The 16,366-nt window shown below is 42.8% G+C and overlaps 1 protein-coding gene across 2 annotated transcripts in view; it reads right to left on the bottom strand.

Annotated features, from left to right (window-relative positions):
* The window catches only part of Fbxo3 (F-box protein 3), a 31,781-nt gene extending 29,354 nt beyond the window's left edge, over positions 1-2,427 (bottom strand). For both annotated transcript variants that reach the window (XM_026404192.2, XM_077798158.1), the window contains exon 1: positions 2,303-2,427. In XM_026404192.2, coding sequence (XP_026259977.2) covers positions 2,303-2,406 — 104 coding nt within the window. In that variant the 5' untranslated portion in view covers positions 2,407-2,427. The remainder of the gene's footprint in view (positions 1-2,302) is intronic.
* Positions 2,428-16,366: the final 13,939 nt, after the last annotated feature.

Here is a 16,366-nt window from a genome sequence, read left to right as displayed (position 1 = left end):
ATGGAGAAACTATGTAACTGATATTATACCAAGAGCCCAGTGAATTAATCCAATCTAAACCAATACAGTTGAGCAAACACATCCTAGACCTGTCAGTGCTTGGCAATTGGCTGGACATTTGTTAAGTTGGACTATATGGTACAAGGATGAAGCATAAGTACATGGACACGTCTGTGTAAAATTCAATGGTATTCAACTCAACTGATTTCCACAGCATTTATCAAGGGGTCAGGTGCATCTGTTTAAAATTCTGATTGCTACCTAATGCATTTAGAATAAAATCTCCTCCCTCTGGCTCACAAGATCCTACATGATCTCACCAGCCTCAAGTCAGTCTGCCTGTGAGTCACTGCCTACCTCCAACAACACCAGCCTTCTAGCTCCTCCAACAGGCCATGCTGTTAAAGTCCCATCAGTCTCTGAAAACACTGTTCCCTCTGCCAGTACTGCACTATGCCTTGCTTCATATGTGGCAACTCCTTCTGCTGTGAATCGGTTGTCTCTTCTTCCCAACTTTTAACAGAGCAATCTATTTCCTTCCAAGCACTAAGCACCTCTTATGTACTTGTCTTTCCATCTTGCCCATTAGTCTGTAAGCTCCATGAGATACCTTATCTGCATGGTTTGCTACTGTATCCCTAACGTTTAATAGGCTGGCACACCGAAGGTACTCCAAAAAACAAAAATCAGTTGAATACACGATGAATATAAAGATAAAAACATTTTTTACATTTGAGAACATACCATATTTTTGGTAAGGCAAATAAATTCTGTACAGGAAGGAAGAAGGTAAAGGAAGGTCTTAGAGGAATTTCACCTTGTCAGGTTAAGAGGGGAGCAAGATATTTCCAGCAAGGTCAAGAGCTTAAGCCACAAAATGAAAAAGAAGCAAGTACACTGCATTTGCTTCTGCTATCTGAAAGGCCTTAGAAAATAAGCCAGATGATAAAAGCCTTATATGCCCCACAAGTTTAGGTTACAATCTGTAAATAAGGAGTAATGAAGGTTTTTAAGGTTTTTATTCGTACTGAGAATGACAGCCAGATGCCTTGGGACGATCACTCTGGCAGCAATCAAAAGGGGGTGGGGTGTCTAGACAGCAAGAGGTCATAGCAACAGAATATTCCAGATTAAAGCAGTTGGAGCTGAACAGCCTTTCCTGAAGAAAAACGATTTCTCTTCTTTAATACAGCCTGAGTAGGGGAAAAAAAATCATTTTTCTAGAAAAATAAAAGCAGTAGCAGGTACTAGTAGAGGTGCCAGAAAGAAACTAGAGATATCCCTCTGAAACCACTTAGCTAGGCCAACCAACATCTAGCTATCTGTTAACTCCAAGTAATATGTATATCTATAAGGACCCTTAATAACACAAACCACCATCATCAACGGCTAGAACCAACGGTTATCCAAAAAAACAAAACAAAACAAAAATCGAAACAGGCCTTGCCTACCAGTACAGAGCGACTTTGTCTCCTCTGCAAACATTCATGGTAGGTAGCACAAAAAACTCAAAGCCACGCTGTCAAGGATGTAAACAATCCTGACACCCGAGGGTCGAGGAAGCGCCTTTTCTTCCTCCATTCCAGACCATCCCAATTTCTTAAAGGAATTGAACCACCTTTACCAGCAACCGGTGTTTATTTTTGGAACAGATGTTCTAAAGTGGGAAACCCTGCAAAAGACAGTCACCTGTATCGCATCACCGGAAGTCAGAACCAAAACACAAAATTCCAGCGTCCAGTCATAAGGAGGACAGTTGAGAACAAAACAATTCTCAACACACAAGTCCGAAGTAACCTCTGCCAGCGACCACCATGACGGGTGCGCGGCACCTGAGGGGTCAGGGGTCGCCTGCCTCCTCGCGCGTTCTACCTGCCCACGCTGGCAAAGGATTCTGCAGGCGAGGAGGCCAACAGAGACAAGCGACCGCCAGGACAGGGGTTTATCTACGGCGTCCAGGGCTGGGCCAGACCCAGAGGGGCCTCTGCGGAACCAGCGGTGGTCCACGGGTCGCGGCGGGGCGGCACCCGGGCGATACCTCCCTCCCTGCAATTGGGCCTCGGCGAGGCCTGGAAGAGAGAGCTCTTGTCTCTCGGGGCCTGAGGCCTGAACGGGAGGAAGACCCCAGGGCCGGGCCCTCTCCTCTCGGTCTCCCCTGGCCCAGCTGGCTCTGCACGATAAGGACGGCCCTGGCGTCACCTTCTGGTGCCGCCGGGGTCCAGTCCTGTCGGCGTCCCCAGCCTCCTTCCCTCCTGCCTCACCGCCTTTTCTCCCACCCCGGCTATGCGCACCGCCCTATTACTTGATTAGGTCCCGGTAGTCCAAGAAGGATAAGATGAGGAGCAGGGGATCGGTGGGCAGCGACTCCAGGGTCATAGGCACCGTCTCGGCCTCCATGGCCGCCATCTTGCCTGGCCCGGTGCAAACCTAGTCCCGCCCCAACCCCGCCCCGGCCCCGCCCCCGCCGCCGCCCGAGCCGCTCCCCATCGGCTCGCACAGGTTTGTTATGTAACTGCCAGCTAGCCCCGCCCTCAGGGCGGTCCCCGGGGCGGCTCCCGGGGAGGCCCCGCCCCCGTCTCCGCTGCAGGCTGCGGGCGGGCGCTGGATTCTCCGCCGCAGCATTTGCTTCTGCTGATATTCCCACCTACCCAGATCCCTCCTCTCGTTGCAGCTCCTAAACCTGCCCAGCTCTTTGTCAGCCTTTGTTCCCGAGTCCTCTATGGCAGCCCCTCAGTCCCTCATGGGCAAATTTACACCCGGAATCCTCAAAATCTCACACTAACTACTCCCTGCTCTTGGGCCCCGAAACCCATCGCTTCTCTTCGTTTTCCCAACCGGGAACCCTTCGTTTCCCACTTCAGCCTCCCTGGTCGCACGTGTCCCTCCCACACAGCAGGGCTGGTCCCAGGCTTGTCCATTTGATTGGAGCAAGACTAGGAATCAGCCAGGGACGCTGAAGAAGGCTCTTCTCCTCGAGCAACAAGTATTCTTAACACTGACTCAAGTGTCGGCTCTGTCTCTTAATTTGGCTATTTGTCAGCCTATTAGGGCAATGCAAAGTACATAGTAAATGGATTTTAAAAATTCATTTATTTGGCTAAGGTTTAGATCTCTGAGGATTAGAGGGATGCACTGAGACCCCAGGAGGGCATAATGACAGAGGCACAAGATGGCTGTTTCTTCAGCTTTGCCAGGATGGTATTAAAATGGGAGTGGAAGAAGTAAGTGTAACAGATCCTGAACCAAAGAACACATGCCTTGTCGGATTTCTTTCCCGTTGTTTTTCTAGGAGCAGTATGGTGTAGGGATAGGTGAAGGCTTGGGGAATCCATGAAGACCTGGACTTCAAGTACCTGTCATTTATTTGACTGTTAGTGACATGTTGGACGAAGTAACCTTATCTAAATTCTATGAGCCTGCTTCTCATCTCTAAAAACCACCCCTCCTAATGTGAATTAAAGATGATAATAACCCTTTGTTTTTATCAAGTGCCTGGCTAGATACCCAATAAATATTTCCCAAGCTTATACATACAGCAGTCACTAAGTTTGCCGAACTTGTTCTTGAACCAACTTGGATTTAAATTTTCTACTTGTCATGTCCTGAAGAAAGTTTCTCCGATATTTGGAAAAGTGCAAATAAACTCCTTCACTCTCTCCAAAAAAAATGTATTTTCTCAGTTCACTATGTCATTAATGCCTTCTATTTATGGTTTTGTTTTTATAGTTATAACTCCTACCCTTGCCCAGAAAAATGAAATAACCTCTTGCCCATATCTCTGAACTTCCAAAGTATTTATGCATATATATTATTTACTGAATTGGGTTCAGGTTGGTTGTTCTTTGTCTCTCCAAACTGTAAACTCAGACTTATTTATCCTTGTAAACTCAGGACATAGTACGGCATTTGATAAGTAGAAAATTTAAATCTAGGTTGGCCCAAGACAGCAGTCTTTTCTGTTTACTAGGGAATCATGTCTATTATGTAGGTAAATGTTTATAAAGGCAATTGATCCTAATTTCTATTTATTTCTATTTCTCTCTCAGGCTACTTGTTTTAAATCCAAAAGCTGGTGGGGTTTTCAGGTACACTGCATTTGCTTCTACTATCCCATTGCTCTTGTACTTGCTCTAAGCTGTGACCCAATACAGAAGACCAAAAAATGAAGTTATATTACTGTCTTGACCAGGACTAAGGTAAATTGAGAGAGGCACTTGTCTAGGGCATAAAACAGAAGAGAAGAGCCAAAAAAACACCTCAGTAATCAAGAGAAATAACATTTTAATGCCATGTCTTTAAAAAAAATCAAACTTGATGCAAAAAAATTTCCATGAAAACAAAACACTGAAATCTTAAATAAAAACAAAATCAAATAAGGTCATCCAAGCCATAGTAAAGTCTAAAGCAAAAGGGAAGATCTGTATCTCTGAACGCATGTTTTTATTTATTTTAAAATGGTTAATTCTCAGCTGGGTATGGTCATTCATGCCTGTAATCCCAAAGACTTGAGAGTCTGAAGCAGGAGGATCAGGAGTTCAAGGCCAGCCTCAGCAATTTAGTGGGGCCCTGAGCAACTTAGTGAGAACCTCTCTCAAAATACAAAATTATAAAAAGGGCTTGGGGATGAAACTCAGTGGAAAAGGGCCCCAAGTTCAATCCCCAGTACCAAAATAAATAAATAAAATAAAATAAGTTAATTCCCACCATGAATACCACTAAAAGGTGAAAAGCAAGTCAGATGAATGACTTGCTTTTCCCTCATGACTGGGTCCAGAGTTCCCACTATGCGCCTTCAGCCTCTCTTTTCTACACTGCCACCCTCTGCCATTCCTTCTTTGGAAGATACCATTGGATTGCCAGCCCCTTGTGCCACAGACCAGGCCTTCTTGAGGAGTAGCCTCAACCCAGACTTCATTTTTCTCTCCAACATGTTATGAGACAGGTGAAGGAGGTTGGGGAAGCAATGCAGGTAGTTAGGATCCAGGACAGCTCTTCCTTTCCTGGGTGTTGGCTTCCTATTGACCCCACTCTGCCACCAATAATGGCTGGACAAAGGGATAGGAAGGAAGAGCCCAGGACTTGTTAATCCAGGTCTTCTATGCTTTAGGAAGAGGGGAAGGAACTGGGCATGGTGGTGCACACCTGTAAACCCAGCAACTTGGAGTTTAAGGCAGGAGGATCATAAATTCAAAGCCAGCCTTAGCAATTTAGCAAGGCCTTAATTGACTCTTTCAAGCAGCACTATTTATAATTAATCGAGGAGGACTGTCTTTAAATGCAAGCATATATTTGATCACACCAATGCAAACACAGTTAATGCAAAAAGTGTTGGGTGTGCTGGAGCACCCCAACTAGCATTCAATGCCCACTAAGTAAACACTAGAAGCAAATCACACAATCCTAGGGCAACCAGGAGCCTCAAATTACTTCCCGATGCCATGCAACTTCTCTTAACTGAAGAGCAGACGTTGTTGTCTGATGGTTCTCTCCAGCCGACTGTTGGATGTCAGGGAATAGTGGATTCAATCTGGGGACAGACAGCAAGGCGGCCAGTCTCACTGATATCTTCAGAGCAAAGCTCTTTGATGTGGCAGGGCAAACAGTTGAAACATAATTCCAAGTTGGTGTTGTTTGTTGGTTATTAGTTACACCTAGTGAGACATTGGTTTCACCCAATGTCCATTGGTCATGTCCAGTGAGATGATGTAATTACAACAGAGCATGTTCTTTGTGCATGTCCATGGAGCTGGCTCCTTATCAATTGTAACCAATTTTTGCTAAGCATGCCTATGACCAGTGCCCCTTATAACTCCTTATCAATTGCAACCAGACATGACTAAGCATGCCTATGGCTGCTGTTCCTATGTTCGTATGTGGAATTTATTTTTAAAGTTTCCTTTTTTTCCTCTGGAATAGAATGAACAAAGCTTGAGAAATAAATATACTTACATGCTCCTTCAGGACCCCAGTGTCACCTTGACTAGAACAGTCCTTACCAGACAATACCCTACTTCTTGGTAATCACATTGTAGCTTTGGCTACAATGAAGTTCCCAAGGGCCATTCAGTTAAATTCTTCAGATATTAATTCACATTTTATCATGTGTAGCATTTGGGCTCAGGAACTGAGAAGAAAATAGTGCCGGGACTCCTCTTTAGAAGGTGAAAAGTATACTCCCTAAAAGCTTGGTTTGGGACAGACAGATCCAAATGGCCCTGGACCTTCATTTTCCCCCTCGTTTTCATGGTTTGGTAACTGGCTGCCTCAGCAGAGTGAGTGAGCTTGGGGTATGACAGGAAGTCAGGAGATGCTGAGCTCTAGAGAGTTCTTCTAAATAATGGGCTAATGTACCCCCTCCCCATATGTAAAACACAATAGTTCAGGGTCCAGCTCCATTGGCAGCTTTCTGGGATGTGTCAGTCTTACTCTGCCTGATCCTAGGGGGTCCTACAAATGGGACAAGAGAGCTGAGAGCTAGGATGGGCAATGGAATGGACAAGAGGATGGTCTGCATTCTCCTCCTTCTCTGTTGGGCCCTGAATTCCAATTTGCAATTATAGTATGTACCCTTGGATTTGTGTGCCCTCAGCCTCTGAACTGCAGCTACATGTTGGTTGTGCCCCAAGCTCCACATTGACTCAGGGCTAGTTAAATGTTTTTGGAGCCATCTGGGAGTCCTGGAAATGAGGGACGGGAGGACAACATTGAGACCTTAATTTCCCAAATAAGTGCATCTCCCTCCCCAAAAAATTTCAAAAAACAAAAAAATACCTGAGCTGAAAGGCTGCTGGTGATTGGTAAGAAGACCCACCTCTTCAGAGCCCAGGAAAATTCAGCAGTGTGCTGAGATCAGGGAGAAGGAGAAAAGTACTGGGGTGATGAAGAATGGATTTAGCTGCTCCCATGGAGCAAAACCACAGCCAATTTCATGGCCAATGAGAATCATGAAAGGGATGTAAAAGATTTATAGGCACAGTTCTAGCAACTATTCAAACTGAGTTCTGGGACTTAGTTGCTTGCTCCCTTCTTAGGCAGAAACTTTATTCCTGAATTCACCAAATGTCACTTACTTTTTCTTTTGTTCATGTTTTCTTACAGCCCATGAACCTTCTGGAACTGCCATTTGGATATATTTTAAGTGTTCCTTATTTGTGTCTTCTAATATGGTGGACTAAGTGTGTCTACAGCCAAGAATGGCCTGCAATCTCAAAGCCTGCCAAGATTGCTTTATTGAAATAAAGTCTCCCACCAGGCAAAGACAAAATGCACTATTCTCAACCAAGATGTAATACTGACCAGGGTGCTGAACACCACCACCCGCCAGTTCAATAGCGCTACAGGGCTGGGGCCCTTAGTGTCTAGAGTCTGCCTGTGTCCTGTGGAAGCTTAAGCAGTTCAGTGGCCACTGTTGATCTTGCACTGACACTTGTACATAGGCTTGCATGGGCAAGTATTTGCTTTTTTATACTCTACAGGAAGAGAAGAAAAACAGGCTCTATCCCTCTCTGTACCCCAGAAGACTGATCTCTACAATCTCCTTCACCTGGGCTTCCTTGTTAATCAGCCTGGTGGGGCTTAGTCAATGGTAAGCATTGGTGGGATAGGAGAGGCTGCCCATGCCTCACCAGGAGGTCCTTCTTCCTGCCCAGGAGGGTGTAAGCCACCAGAAAAAATAAGTCAGAAATGATTCGTGAAGAACAAAAGAGACAGAGTCAGAAAAATAGTTTTAAAGCAAAGACTCTGATAGATCCAGCTCACACAGGAGCTGGGGCTGGACGATTAAAAAAATGGCTCCTGTGGTTTATTTATGGGGATGCAGCAAAGGCAGGGATACGGTTTCAGGGGAGGAGTCTTGCTTCATGGTGTCTTGCAGTCAGCAGACTGACTGGCATCTTGGCCAGTTACACCCATCTCTGAGAGGTGGTGTGGCTGCAGCAGGTCACCCCATCTCTGGCGCTCTTGCATTTGGGTGATCTATTATGATGGGACTGCCATGGGAAGTTTCCAATGCCAGATCTACCCCCTCACTGGTTATGATGCTGATGTCATCCACACACAGCCCACAGATGGCCCTCAACAGTGGGATACTGGGGAAGGAAAGAGAAAAGAGAAATCAAGGCATTTACTGTCCATCTGTGGAGGTTTGGGTTGTGACTGTGTTCCTCTGTGCAGACTCCTCTGGTTGCCTGGTGCCCAATGCCCTCTTTCCTATCTTCAGATCCCCTGATCCAGATAACACTGCCCCCTCACATTGCTCTTTCAGGATAGTAACAGCTCCCTTCTGGTGCTAACCCCTGGGCACCTCACTATCCTTAGTCTAGCTCAGAGCTCTGTTCGTACTCTCCTCACTGAACACCGTTATGTTCCTTGGAATGCTTTGTCTATTTCTTGAGAGGACTGACATCATTTGCCTTCATCTACCAGGGCAAGTGGTGCTGTAACAAACTCCCCAGTATACCTTATCAGTGAGTTGAACAAATGCCAATATAGTGACAACTGCAGGTTTGGGCCAAACCTTCCACTCTATTGATGACACCTCCACTGAGTGTACTTGTGCATTCCACTGCACCTTATCTTAGAAAAGTTGGCCCAAAATGAATGGGTTTCCCAGGAAGAAGAAGTAATCCTGCCTCCCAGGTGAACTTCTCAGGGACTTCCTATGCCACAGCCCAAAGAGACATCCTGATAATCTATTAAAGACAAAGTTCTTCTCCTGTGGAGGATGGCAGGGATGGAGGCCCAACCTCTCACTGTCCCGTTTTGGAAACAGCACTCTCCATATCTAAGAATTGTACTATAGGATTTGCATAAGAGATAAGTAACTACATTGGGGGCGGGGGCCCGGTGGATACCTATGGCAGAAACCTTGAAAGCAATATAATCATCAGCAAAGCAAACCATGTCCTGGAGTCTTCCATCATCATCTTCAGACCCATGGAGTCACAGATTATAGGGATCAACCTCACAGTGGATTGAGACTTTGGAAGTGGGATTCTACTTTCTTACCAGTCTAGTCCACAAGGGCTTCCTTCTGCTGCCAAGGCTGAAACTAACCCCCTCTGGGAAAAGAGAATATTACTGGAAAGGAAATATGAAGATTCTGACACCTCATATCTTCACCTCATGTTGAGTCATATCTGAATGGAAATACTCAGTTCTGTAGCAAAATGGAAATAGTACCTGCAAATAGAGCTTCAACCTGGTCCCTGATACCTTAATCAACATTAGGAACAGGTGGTGATCTACCCTTCAGACACAGGAAGTTGCACCCACTGAAAAACCTAGCCATTGGGCTCACTGGGGACTCTTTGGTAAGACTTGCATCTGACAGGCATGGCTCACTGATGGCTTGTCTCTGAGATCAGGAAACACACACACCACTGTCATAAATTGTTGGGGCCCACACACTCGATATGCTGAAACATCAGCCAAATGCCAGGTGCTATTTTTGGCTATAGAATAGACAACTCCAAGATTGATGGAAAGAAACCTTCACATTGTATTTCAATTAGAATCCTCCAAGAACTAAATGCCAAGACAGGATTAAGTTCATGAAGGATAAACTGGTACAGGAGTGGGAAGGCTTGTGAGGGACAAAAGGGAGGGAGCAGGAATAGCCTTGAGACCATGACACAGGCCTAACACTTGTTTTTGTTGGGAGGGGTTTTGTTTGTTTGTGGTACCAGGAATTGAACCCAGGGGCACTTGACCACAGAACCACATCCCCAGCAGGGTCTTGCTTAGTTGCTGAGGCTGGCCTGGAACCTGCAATCACAATTAGTGGTGGTTACTTGTTTGTGACTTGGACCTTGGACCAAAGAAAGATTTCTTCCTTTCTTGACTATGAAAACTCAGGACTATCAATGCTCATTTCTTCATTTTGATCTAGCCTCATCCAAATTTGTGGAAAACACCATATGGGATGGTCTGCAGCTTTATGTGGAGATACAATCTTCAGCTATCTTGCATTTAAGTCACTTAAGCTTTAAATGTTGTGATAGAAAAATAACTCTAACTGCCAATATTTTATAATTTATGCAAAGAACAAGCTGAATACGGGGCATGTAGGGTACTCTGGCAAAGTCAATACAGAATACAGGACTCACACACTAAACACTAGACCTCTCCAGATTATAGAGGTCCCTGATAAAGCCGCTCAAAGGGGCTGTCTCCTGGTTGGTACTTGGACCTTTGACAAGGACAATCTCACAGTGGGTGCTTTGGATCCTGAGAGGACACCATCGGGCTGAATATCAGAGCACTTGAGAGCTCTGAAGGGAGGCTGGTAGAACTTGGAAACAAGAGAATCCCCCAACTCCTGTAGCCTTCCAGTCTCCCATTAGTACCCCCCACGGACGGTATGAAACAGAAGTTCAACATCAGAGAAATGTAGTTTTCAGCCCTGCAGGGCTCAGCACCAAACACATTATATAAAGGTAGTTAATGCAAAGCGCAACGCTACCCTCCTCTTTCCTCACTGTGTCTTTAGAGAATGGAGGGAAGGTTCTCATAACTCAGATCAGGGACGGGCTGACTTTGCTTCAGATAAATCCCAGGGTAACTATTCCTTGTTTTATTCAGTTGTTACAGCAGGCTTTGTGAAAAAGCAAAAGTCATCATGAACTAATCTGCAATTTGCATATTTTACAATGAGCTCCAGGCTTCAACAGGACCTTGAATCTTCCTATGTCTCCCTGTTTCTTATATTTCCTTTCATCCAGGCTGTCAGAATAGCTTCCCAATTGTTCTCCTTGAAATACATAATTATATTTATCCACTATGTGGTAAAATATATATATATATTATCACACATAGTTCTTCCCAAAGCAATGATTTCATTCTTTGCCTTTTAAAAAAATCTTCTACAGCCAAATGAGGTGGCACATGCTTGTAATGTTAATGACTAGGGAGGCTGAGGCAGGAGGATCACAAGTTTGAGGCCAGCCTCAGCAACTTAGCAAGACCCTGTCTCAAAATATAAATAAATAAATACAAAGGGCTGGGGAAGTACCCAGTTGGTATAAATAATAAATAAATAAGTAAATAAATCTGCTACAGTGTTAACCACAGAATATTATCAAACCTCTTTAATTTAGCTTTTGAGGTCTTCTACAAACCTCTGTTTATTCAACAAACAGTTCTTCTCATTACATAAGTAATTTGGGGGAGTATAAAAAGGAAAAAAAAGTGTCTTTTCCAAATCTCATTGCATCTTAGTTGTGTATTTTCCTCATACAGGCATATAAGAAATGTTGTGGTTTTTTAAAAGGGGGTTATGCTTATATTGTTGTATAAACTTTTAAAAACAAATTATGAATACTTTTCCTTCTTAGGAGACATTAATCTGCATTTAATACAAATGCCTGATGAGTATTGCTTAATATGAATGCATCATATTGTATTTAATCAGTCTCCTATTGAGATAGTTAGAAATTATCCAATTGTATTGCATTAAACAACACTGTGATAAATATTCATATACCTTTGTTGTTGGAATTGTTTTAGTTGTGTATATTGCACACATTTTAGATGTGGAATTACTGGGTTAAAAGTCATAAGCTTTTTTCATTTGTCACATATTTCTAAGTGGCTCCCAAAATACCTAGAGACAAACATGGAGTTCCAGATATAGCAGTTCAGACCATATTTTCTGGCCCAAATACAGTAAAATCAGGAATGTATAATAAGTACGTGATCCAAAAAGCCCACTGACCTTAAAAAAGTGAATAAAAACATCCTCTTAATTCTTTGGTCAAAAATTTAAAACAGATATTATAAAATTATGTGGCAGTAAGACAGAATGACATGCAATTTTATTTCTCTGCCAACACTGTACCTAGAGCAAATTTAAAACCTTATTTTTTTGAGCAAGAAAGAAAATATATATTAAGCATTTTGCTGAAATTAGAAAAGAACACCATGCGTGGTGGTATACACCTATAATCTCAGTGGCTTGGGAGGCTGAGGCAGGAGGATCGCAAGTTCAACGGCATTCTCAGCATCACATTACCAGACCTCAAATTATACTACAGAGCTATAGTAACAAAAACAGCATGGTATTGGCACCAAAACAGACGATTCATATTTTGAGTCGTCTTTGAAGGAACTTGCGATCCTCCTGCCTCAGCAGAGACAAACCCACATAAATATAGTTATCTCATACTGAACAAAGGCACCATAAACATACATTGGAGAAAATTCAGCCTCCTCAACAAATGGTGCTGAGAAAACTAAGTATGCATATGTAATAAAATGAAATTAGACCTCTATCTCTCACCCTGCACAAAACTCAACTCAAAGTGGATCAGGGATGTAGGCATTAGACCAGAGACTCTATGCTTACTAGAAGGAAAAAATAGACCCAACCCTCCATCATGTCAGGTTAGGAACCAAACTCTTCAACAAGACTTCTAAAACACAAGAAGTAAAATCAAGAATCAATAAATGGGATGGTATCAAACTAAAAAGCTTCTTCCCAGCCAAGGAAACAATCAAGAGCATGAAGTGAAAACCTACAGAATAGGAGAAAATCTTTGCCACTTGCAACTCAGATAGAGCACTAATCTCCAGGATATATAAAAAAGTCAAAAAACTTAATACCAAAACCCAAATAACCCAATCAAATAAATAGGCAAAAAAACTAAACAGACACTTCACAGAAGAAAAAAAATACATATGGTCAATAAGTAGATGAAAAAATGTTCAGAAGCACTAGCAATTAGAGAAATGCAAATTAAAACTAACACTGAGATTTCCTCTCACTCCAGTCAGAATGGTAATTATCAAGAATACAAGTAACAATAAATATTGGTGAGGCTGTGGGGGAAAAGGTTCACTCATACATTGCTGGTGGGACTGCAAATTAGGACAATCACTCTGGAAAGTAGTATGGAGATTCCTCAGAAAACTTCTAATGGAACCACCATTTGACCCAGTTATTCCACTCCTTGGTCTATACCCAAAGGACTTAAAATCAACATATTACAGTGACGCAGCCACATCAATGTTTATAGCAGCTCAATTCACAATAGCTAATCTATGAAACCAACACAGTTGTCCTTCAACAAATGAATGGATAAAGAAAATGTGATACATATACACAATGAAATATTACTCAACCATAAAGAAGAACGAATTTATGGTATTTGTCATTAAATAAATGAAACTGGAAACTATCACAGTAAGTGAAATAAGCCAATCACAAAATACCCAAGACCCAATGTTCTCTCTGATATATGGATGCTGACTCATAATAGGTGCGGGGCTGGGGGCTGGGGGAGGGATGGGAAAGAATAGAAGGAGTAGGTCATAACTTTCCTATGTTCATAAACAAATACATGACCAGTGTAACTCCATACTCTGCACAACCAAAGGATGGGAAGTTAGGCAGGGTGTGGTGGCGCACGCCTGTAAACCGAGCGGCTCGGGAGGCAGAAGAAGGAGGATCTCAAGTTCAAAGCCAGCCTCAGCCACTTAGCAAGGCCCTAAGCAACTCAGTGAGACCGCATCCTTAATAAAATATAAAAATGGGCTGGGGATGTGACTCAGTGGTTTAGCGCCCCTGGGTTCAATCCCCAGTACAAGAACAAACAAAGAATAAATACACCCAGGGGAAGCAGATACAGATAAATCAAGGTGAGATGAGAATGGAAGGAACCGGGGACAGGAAATAGTGAAAATGGCAAGTTCAAAATCTTGCTGTGTATGTACATGTGCACTCACGCACTCACACGCCTGGAATCAGCCCACATTTTGGTGATGGTTCAGCAGACAAGAGAAACTTGCGTGTGAGAGACATTCACAGTGGGATATCTGGGATAACATCATTGCCAACACAAGCGCACAGGTAGGTGGAAGTGATTAATTTAGTGGGTACATCAGTGAAGGGAAGCTTTGCACAGAAGGTGACAGCTGAGTTGAGCATCTTGCTAAAGGTAGGATTTGCCAAGTAAAATGACTGCAGAGACAGAGGTGTGGCGGTATCTAGGGGGAGTGGTTTCAAGGTCTAGAATTTTTTTCCATGCCTCATCAGTTCTAGACTGATTAATTATACAATCTTATCAATTTTAATAATATGCTTTCTTTTACAGCTGGAATTCTTTTGATTCGGGTGCTCTATTTTTAAAGGCTGTTTTATATTATTAGTAATTATTATAGAAATAACTTCCTAGAAATTAACTGTGCCATTTTATTTCTTATCTGTAATTAGCTGAAGATGTTAGCATGCAAAGATATATTCAGTTCCAGGTTACCATATGCGAGATTTAAATGTGGTTGAGGAATAGAAGTCCATAAAATCCCAATGGAAATACTTTTTTTTTTTTTTTTGGTACTGGAGATTGAACTCAGTGGCACTCAACCACTGAGCCACATCCCCAACCCTATTTTGTATTTTATTTAGAGACAGGGTCTCACTGAGTTCTTAGTGCCTCACTGTTGCTGAGGCTGGCTTTGGACTCTTTATTCTCCTGCCTCAGCCTCAAGCTACTGGGATTTCAGGAGTTCACCATCGTGCCCAGATCCCAATGGAAATACTTTAATTTTAAATTTTTAGGCATTTATCTGTTGGGTATCCCATGTCTACATTATGGCATTTTAAAATAAGTATGCAATAAGAATGAGGTATAGAGCACTTCTTTTCCTAAGAAGTTACCTCAACCTCACAATTATTGCTGATCCATCTTTATGTCCCCTATAACTCTAATGAAATGTCACTCGCATAGTTAGTATTAAAAAGCACAAGAGTTGTACAGGAAGCAAAGAAAGTGGAGAAGACCATGCTCACAAGATGCTTCTAGTCTGAGTGGGCAGAAAATATGTATCAAGTTGAACTGCAAAAAAACCTTGCAAAATAGAGCAAAGGCTCTCTCCAAAAGTGCTGTGCAATAAACCATTACGTTACTTGGTAATTTCTTGAATAACAGCATGCCCTAGGTGGCCCCAGAGTGCAAAGAGGGAGCCACACTGTAGTTGGTGGATGGATGGAGGAATCACCCACAAAGCCATTGGAGGAAAGGGAATGGGAGAAGGGTGTGACTTGATACCCTGTTAATATTAGTAGTAGAAATTTAGGGTAGAGTACTGAGCTCCTCCCAACAGGAGACCTGAGGGAAAGAAATGTAACCAAAACAGCTGAGCAGAGTACCCTGCCCCCTTTGAAAAAAAAACTTTTGGCATAGCTTCCCCACACTCATGAAATATTATAGTTAGTAAAGTTGGGCCTCAGAGAAGCCAAGAAACACAAAGACACAAAATTAGGAGGGGCTGTGGCTAGAAATGAAACACGGATCCACCTTCAAAGCACCTCCTTCTATTCCACCAGGCTGCCTCTCCCAGCAGCAAACAAGGTGGAGCTAAGTGGAGTTACACTGGTCGTGTATTCATATATGAACACAGGAAAGTTAGGTCTGATTCATTCTATTGTCTTTCTTATACCTATCTCTTCTCTTCCTTTCACTCCCCTTTATCTAATACAATGAACTTCTATTCCCTCCCCCTTATTGTGGGTTACCATCCACATATCAGAGAGAACATTCAGCTTTTGTTTTTTGGGGATTGGCTTATTTTGCTGAGCATGATAGTCTCCAGTTCAAACCATTTAGCAGCCAATACTATACTTTCTTTCTTCTTTATGACTGAGTAATATTCCATTGTAGTTTTAAGTTGCATTTCTCTAATTGCTAGAGATGTCGAACATTTTTTCATGTTTGTTGACCAGTCGACTTATGGACGCTCTTGTCCTTCAGTTCAATGAGTTTTAATAAGTGTCTAACTCTGTGTAACCACTGACACATGTTCTCCATCCTCATCTCCCTCAGAGATCCCCTCATCCTGGCTGTCGCTCCTTCCTCCATCTCCAGACCCAAGCACCTGATCTGCTTGCTGTCTCTATAGGTAGTATAGAGACAGTTTTAACTGTCTTCTAGACAGTTTGACCTCTTCTAGAATTTACTATGCATGAACTCATCATCTTGCATGTCTGTTGTATTCAGTGTGAAATATTGAAAAATTCCCTTTGAGACTGAGAATGAAACAGGGCTATCCACTATCACTGCTTCAATTCAGCACTGCACTGAGGGATTTAGTCAGTGAAGTAAAAGCAAGATAATAAAATACATGGTTAAAAAAAATCCTGGAAACCAGCAGAGCACACCTGTAGTCCCAGCTACTCAGAATGCGGAAGCAGTGGAATTGCTCATTGGAGGCCAGCCTCAGCAACTTAGCAAGATCCCGTCCCTGTCTCAAAATAAAAATTAAAAAGAGCTAGGGATGTAGCTCAGTGGTTTTCAATCCCCAATACCAAAAAAATAAATAAATAAATAAAATAAAAGCTGTCATGATATGTAGATGATTCAATTATATGTTT

The sequence above is a fragment of the Urocitellus parryii genome, chromosome 4 (genome assembly GCF_045843805.1).
Source record: "Urocitellus parryii isolate mUroPar1 chromosome 4, mUroPar1.hap1, whole genome shotgun sequence".
Lineage (NCBI taxonomy): Eukaryota > Metazoa > Chordata > Mammalia > Rodentia > Sciuridae > Urocitellus > Urocitellus parryii.
The sequence above is the reverse complement of the archived record's forward strand: the minus strand, read 5'-3'. Positions and strand labels throughout refer to the sequence as shown.